Source organism: Falco naumanni, chromosome 3 (genome assembly GCF_017639655.2).
Source record: "Falco naumanni isolate bFalNau1 chromosome 3, bFalNau1.pat, whole genome shotgun sequence".
Taxonomy (NCBI): Eukaryota; Metazoa; Chordata; class Aves; order Falconiformes; family Falconidae; genus Falco; species Falco naumanni.
The window spans coordinates 41,235,048-41,241,896 of record NC_054056.1 but is presented as its reverse complement, the minus strand read 5'-3'; the positions used below and the strand labels follow the sequence as shown (position 1 = coordinate 41,241,896).

General features: G+C 45.6%; 1 protein-coding gene across 2 annotated transcripts; it reads left to right on the top strand.

Annotated features, from left to right (window-relative positions):
* Positions 1 to 5,616, top strand: FIGNL1 (fidgetin like 1). 2 transcript variants are annotated; one of them, XM_040588165.1, is made up of 3 exons: positions 9 to 51; positions 1,579 to 1,701; positions 2,886 to 5,616. In XM_040588165.1, the coding sequence occupies exon 3, from the start codon at positions 2,894 to 2,896 to the stop codon at positions 4,967 to 4,969; it is 2,076 nt and encodes a 691-aa protein (XP_040444099.1). In that variant the 5' UTR covers positions 9 to 51; positions 1,579 to 1,701; positions 2,886 to 2,893; the 3' UTR covers positions 4,970 to 5,616. The 2 variants fall into 2 exon arrangements, with proteins under 2 accessions (XP_040444100.1, XP_040444099.1); XM_040588166.1 differs by lacking the exon at positions 1,579 to 1,701 and having other exon boundaries at positions 1 to 51.
* Positions 5,617 to 6,849: the final 1,233 nt, after the last annotated feature.

The following is a 6,849-nucleotide window of genomic DNA, read 5'->3' as shown; positions in this document are numbered from 1 at the left end:
CGGCAGAGCGGGCGCGGGATCCGCAGCGGCGGCTGGCGGCGGCCGTGGCTGGTGGGTGCGCGGGTGCGCGCTGGGGGCGGGGGGAGAGCTGTGCGGCCGCCGGGGCTGCTCCGCGGGACCCCCGGTGCCCCCGTCCCGCCCCGCCCGGGGCCTCGCTTTGCCCGCCCCGCTCTCCGCCCCGCCGCCGCTGGAGGCCGGGCTCCGGCCCGGGCCCGCATGAGGGCCGCCGCTACGCTCCCGCGGCTGAGCCCGCCCAGCCCGGCCGGTTCCGAGGCCGGGGGTCCCTTCGCCCTGTTGCGGAGGAACGGAGGCCTCCGGCGAGCCTTCGGGGCTCCGGTGTCGGCCGCCCCTCTCCTGTGTGGTGAGGGTTCCTGGCCTGCCTGAAGCTGTGCCGGGGAGGGGCCCCGGGCTGGGGGGGCCCGGCCTGCGCGTGCTGTGCCGTAGCGGGGCCGCCGTGCCCGGGCAGCTGCCCTGCTTGCCGGCCGGGGGGCTTGCCGGCGGGCTTTCCCCGTGTGTCGGACGGGTGTCCGTGTGCAGGCACGCATGTATGGCATCCAACACGTGGCTTGATAGGTAGTTACGTGCCCCTCTTTGCTGAGGCTGAAACTTGCGTGCCAGAAATTAACGATTGCCCGTGCTTTGGTAAACCCCCAGCTTGTGTGGAAGTGTGATGTTCACAGCCTCTGGCAACAGTTTTGGCTCTTGCAAAGGGACTGATGTACGCGTTTAGCTGCCTCTTGGGGGGTGGGGGTGGGGAATGGTAAGGCTACAAGGACAACTAATGCGAATTAGAATAGGGGAGAATATAAGGAGTTAATTAAGAAAAATCAAACTGGAATTTTAGACTAGCTACCACTGTTCAGTTATTTTGACCTTCCTTCAGTGCTGTGAAGATGATTACTAAATGTTTAGGAAGTGGTGGTGAACTTGAGATTTTGTGTTCTAGATGATGTGTATCTGTGGAAATACTTCATTGGAGCAAATGCGTGCTACCAAACTTGCTGAGCTTCGCTTATATGTTTCATAAGTCATTTTGATTCGACAGTTAAAAATAGTTAAGTGCACAGTGACGGTTATTTAGTACATTGTTTAGTAGTTGTTTAGAGAAAAAAAAGACTGCAGCCCTCCATCTCCTGTTCATCTGTGTCTCAGCTGCAAATGGATTATGGTGGGAATTTGCACCTCATTCAATAGGTGCAAGTCAGACATCTCACAGTGCAAAAGCTGAACAATTTTTCAGAGGAAGTCTTATTTTTGTGTTTTGTTTGGTTTGTTTTAAATTGACTTCCCATGTAAAGGCACTGAATTTGCAGGTAAAAGATATTTTGACTTTTCTAAACAGCTCTACAAAGTTAGATTGAAGTAAAAAAAATCCAAAGCAAAATAATTTATCTTGTTATTCATTATTATGTGTGTAACCCCTCCTGCAACAATTGTATTATGTTCTGGGTTGTTTAGCACTGATGAAAGTCTTTTTGCAAGTAGAGGACACCTTCCCCCCTTCCCCCCCCCCAATTCTTTCAGCTCTGTCTGCCCAGTCTTATTATAACACCTGTACCTTAATCTGCCTTCATATAGAATCTGTAGGTGATTCAGAAGAAGCTTCCAAGTTGACTGGTACCCTGTTGGAAGGGGTGCAGAATATATGGACCTCCACTTCAGCAGTTTTTGTTTTAAGTATTCTCTGACTGGAATATCCTGGTACATATTGAAGTTAAAAAAAAAAAAAAAAAAGGAGAAATTAGAATTTAATGTATTGCAGTCGTATCATATATTAGGTGTATGTCCCTTACAGACAGATGAGAAGATCACGGTACATATTGAAGTTAAAAAAAAAAAAAAAAAGGAGAAATTAGAATTTAATGTATTGCAGTCGTATCATATATTAGGTGTATGTCCCTTACAGACAGATGAGAAGATCACGGTTACTGTGTGTAAAGAGCTTTCTGCAAAACCTTTTGAAGCAGTAGTAGGCTTCTCATAATTTTACTTGTGCTTGTGTCTCTTCTGAAATCATGAATTCTTGACATTATCAGAAATATCTCTGTACGCAATATATTGCAGAGAGAGTCTTCTTTGAAAATACATTGTAAACGTGAGCATATCTTTTAAAGTCTAGCAAAACGCTCCTTCAGAGCCAAATGTCATCTTTCCTATTTCTTAAAAAAAACACTGAAGGAATGTAAATTCCACTTTCTGAAACAGAGAAACAAGTATTGCTTTAAACACAAGAGCTTTGTTGCTCTAAAATGTAAACCAGGGACATTTTAGTACATTCTGAATGGAATAGTTTTGACATTTGCTATGAATCTGTAAATAGTTTCTTAATCTCGAAGTTACTACATTCAGGCTTATTCATTCTGCTTTTACCTCCCCTCAAAGACTTTGTATATAGTTATATTTATTAGCCTCATTGTTTCATTTTTATTACTATCACTGTAATAAATTTCATCATTCTGACAGTGATGTGTAATCTGTCCTCCTCTGCACTGTGCTGTATTCTTCTTGAAGTAAAAGTGAAAGCACTGGTGATTTCATTTAACAAGGACAATTTTTGTTTGGCCATCTGTTACCATTCTTTGCAGCCTACTTACCTCCCCAGGAGACCCCTGGTTAGAAGCAAACTTTTTTTTTCCTTCTTTTCTTTCTTTGAATAAGGAAGAAAAAACTCAGCCTAAATGGCTTTACATCACAAAGCTGGTTGCTTTTTGGATATGCTAAACTGTCCAGACTGGCTAACTCGCTTACAAGATCTACTGTGCTATTTCTCTCAATTAAAATAATGTATGTTTTCATGTATATGTATTTAGGAAAGGGGGAAAGCAGCCAAAGCAAATAGTTATGAAATGCATTTTATAACAGCAGGTATTTTATCTATTTTTCAGTGTTTGCGATGGAAACCCCCACCCACAACACTGTGCACCTGAGCGACTGGCAGAAAAGTTACTTTGCTATTACCTCTGGCACCTGCACAGCTGGACAGAAGGCAGATGAATACCGTGCCAAAATCCTGCATATTCAGTATGCATGGGCAAACTCCGAGATCTCTCAGGTCTGTGCTGCCAACCTGTTTAAAAAATACGCAGAGAAATACTCTGCAATTATTGACTCTGACAACATAGAGACTGGCTTGAATAACTATGCTGAAAACATTTTGACTCTGGCAAAGTGTCAGCAAAATGACAGTGACAAGTGGCAATCTGCCTTGACAACAGATAATATATTTGAATTAAAGTGTGTGCAAGAGAGGATGCAGACTGGCAAAAATTTCCAAAGCTCTCAGGTGGCACCAACAGATGCTGGTACACTAGCTGATAAAGGGGTCAGTGCCTCTGCTGCTCCAGGTCTTCCTAAACTCGGTATCTTCAGCAGTGCCGGAGGGACTGAGCCCTGTGCTGGCTCAGCAAAATGTGCAAGTCAGGGACCAGATCTTCTTGAGCATCCCTCGTCTTCAAAGTCTCTTCAAAGCAGTGTGCTTCCTGTGACCAGAACTCTGGATACACTTCCTGCCTCTTCAGCCTCTTTAAACAAACAGGTTCATCCAGGCTTCCAGGTAACTCCCCTGTTTGGAAGTAAAGAAGCAACAAGTAGCAGTTCTATGAAAATGTCAGGTAACTGTGGTGATGGACAAAATGTATCTCTTCCCAATCAATCAGCTGTACCTGCATGGTCCACAAGTTCTGGGAAAAGAAAAGCATTTTATGGTCTGGCTGATGAAGGCAGCACAGCGATTCCTAACCTCGCACCATGCCAGGCTTCCGTTAGTATAGAAACCAGTAGTTTTTCAGGATATAGGAACAGAAATGAAGAGAGCTGTGTTTCTGGTTTTAGAACTGCAAAAGAACAGCTGTGGGTGGATCAGCAAAAGAAACCTCAAACCCTACCCCAGCGTGCACTGGTCTCATCATATGGAGGTGTAAAAAAATCACTGGGTGCAGGCAGATCTCGGGGTCCGTTTGGCAAGTTTGTTCCTCCAGTTCCAAAACAAGATGGAAATGAAAGTGGAGGAGCACAGTATAAACCTCATACAAGAGGACCAGCAGATCCATCGCTGCCTGTAGATGAACGACTGAAAAACATAGAACCAAAAATGGTTGAACTCATTATGCACGAGATCATGGATCATGGGCCTCCTGTCAGTTGGGATGACATTGCCGGAGTTGAATTTGCTAAGGCTACTATAAAAGAAATAGTAGTCTGGCCTATGTTGAGGCCAGACATCTTCACTGGGTTACGTGGTCCTCCTAAAGGAATCCTTCTCTTTGGCCCCCCTGGGACTGGCAAGACTCTTATAGGCAAGTGCATTGCATGCCAGTCTGGAGCGACTTTTTTTAGCATCAGTGCCTCTTCACTGACTTCCAAATGGGTCGGTGAGGGGGAGAAGATGGTCCGTGCGCTGTTTGCTGTGGCACGATGTCAACAGCCAGCAGTGATTTTCATTGATGAAATTGATTCTCTGTTGTCTCAGCGTGGAGATGGAGAGCACGAGTCATCGAGAAGAATAAAAACTGAATTTCTGGTCCAGTTAGATGGGGCAACAACCTCCTCTGAAGACCGTATTCTAGTGGTTGGAGCAACAAATCGACCCCAAGAAATTGATGAAGCTGCCCGAAGGAGACTAGTGAAGAGACTGTACATTCCTCTTCCAGAAGCCTCAGCTAGGAAACAGATTGTCACCTGTCTAATGTCAAAGGAGCACTGCTCTCTAAATGAAGAGGAAATTGAACTCATAGTTAAGAAATCAAATGGGTTTTCTGGGGCAGACATGACACAGCTCTGTCGTGAAGCTTCTCTGGGCCCTATTCGCAGTCTTCAGTCCATGGACATTGCAACCATCATGCCAGACCAAGTACGGCCGATTGCCTTTCTGGACTTTGAGAGCGCCTTCAGGACTGTGCGGCCCAGTGTCTCCTCCAAGGACCTAGAGGTGTATGAAACCTGGAACCAGACGTTTGGCTGTGGTAGATAAATTGCATTGTAACAGTTTCACAGAAACATTTCTTTAGCGCTGACGCGTATAAAACCTGTGATAATTCAGAGTACATTTCTTTTTGTTTCTGTCTTGGAAATAAGTCTTCTTACATTACACAGGCAGATGTCTAGGCCCTGGCTTGAGGTTTTGCCAACTTAAAAAGACAATGAGAAACTGCTGGTGACAATATGAGAAATTGCTGAACAGAAGTAACGGAGTGAGAAGCTGACAAAAATTACAGGTAGCTGCTGTGAAAGATGGATGAATTTTGCCAGTATTTAAGGGGAAGATGGTCAAACCTCACGTATCATTGAAGGGAGTATTGGGGGGGATCTTGCAAGGCCCACTGTGCTGTATCAGTAATACCATGCAAAGCTGAGCAGACCAGGTAACATTATCAGAAATTCCAATTTTGGGTAGGGATGTAGCGAAACTGGGACTGATGGGGTAAAGTAGTTAGGAGTGCATTGTTTGGGAAGAGGTGGGAGCAGAGGAAGGAAAGGGTCAAGGTGGATCTGGGAAGAACATGCTTGGAAAATAGAAGGGGGGATAAAAGGGGATGGTTTCATGTAAGCAGTGCTCTTGTCTGAGCCTTGTGCCACATCACTGCAGTCTATCCCAGCTTATTAAATACTTTTTCTGATTATTTTCTGCTTGACCTTGCTTTCTGTGCTGCATCTGTGTGTGTAGGCGTGTGTTACCAGGAGATACGGGCACCTGCAACTGGAGAAGAGGCCATGGATCAGAGGGCCTCTGGGATATGAGGGCCAGCCATGGGCTAGACGATGTGTTTACAACCAGATGCTGTAGGGATCTGGTGTGCAAACTTCACTAACAAAACTCACTAGCAAACTTCAAGCTGGACTAGCTGGCAAGTAGGAGGAAATGAGCATCTGGAAAGAGCCCAGGTATAAGCCTGTGGCAGGGTAGGGGGGCTCAGGGTGGGGGCATCGATATTAGATGGGCTGAAATCCCATGGCAATGTTTGAAGGCTCCGTGAGCGCAGTGTCCTTGTGAAGCTGAAGAGTGCAAGGGCCTGTGTGTCTCGCTGGTGAGCTTCAGCCCTGTGTGGCTGGAGATGGAAAAGGTGATGCTTTGTTGTTTGATTTCTGTGAGCGCACTTGCACATAGTGTGCTGGCAAAGCCACTGCTCACTCTGTCCTTGTCTCTGTGTGTGTGTTTGTGTGTGTCCGCTGTTTGGGATTAGGGGCTCAGCCTCACTCCTGGCTGGACCCACAAACAAAACCAGCGGCAACTGCATGCATTGGACCAAGATAGGAGAAGCCTTTGTCTGAGTGTGCACCCACCTGGGCTCTGGTGGCTGGGAAGGAGAAATCCCATGTCCCAGTGTCAACTGGGTTCCAGTGCTCCTTAAAAAATGTTCATGCAACAATGGTAAAATCCCTAGCTAGCTTTTATTTGGTGGTGTTACCTAAGGTCTGAAAAAAATGCCCAGCCTTTTGTTCATGTAACAAGTCCTCGTCCACTGGCTGGACAGAGCTGCCCCTGAATGCAAAGTAAAAGCTTTCCTCTGGATTCTTTTGTTAGTGTGGCAGAGCTGGCTACTGTGGTGTCCACGCTTTATTGTCGGTTTCTTTAAAGCGCTTTTTCTCCAATTGGGCAACACACAAGAACTTAAAAGCTAGTCTTACTTAGAGTTTTCTAAAAGTGGATAAATGCTGTTTAGCTGGCATTTTTTAAGCCATTTGGGAGCTACGGGGGCTGTGACACTATAGTGAACCTTGATTTCAGAGTAATTTGGAAGACTGCATTTCTTAGAGCTCATTGTCATTTAAATATAAAAAAAAAAGTGAGTTATATTCTTAGCTTATGTTTTCAATAAAACCTGGTAAGTAAGAGAAATTGTTTTGTAAAGG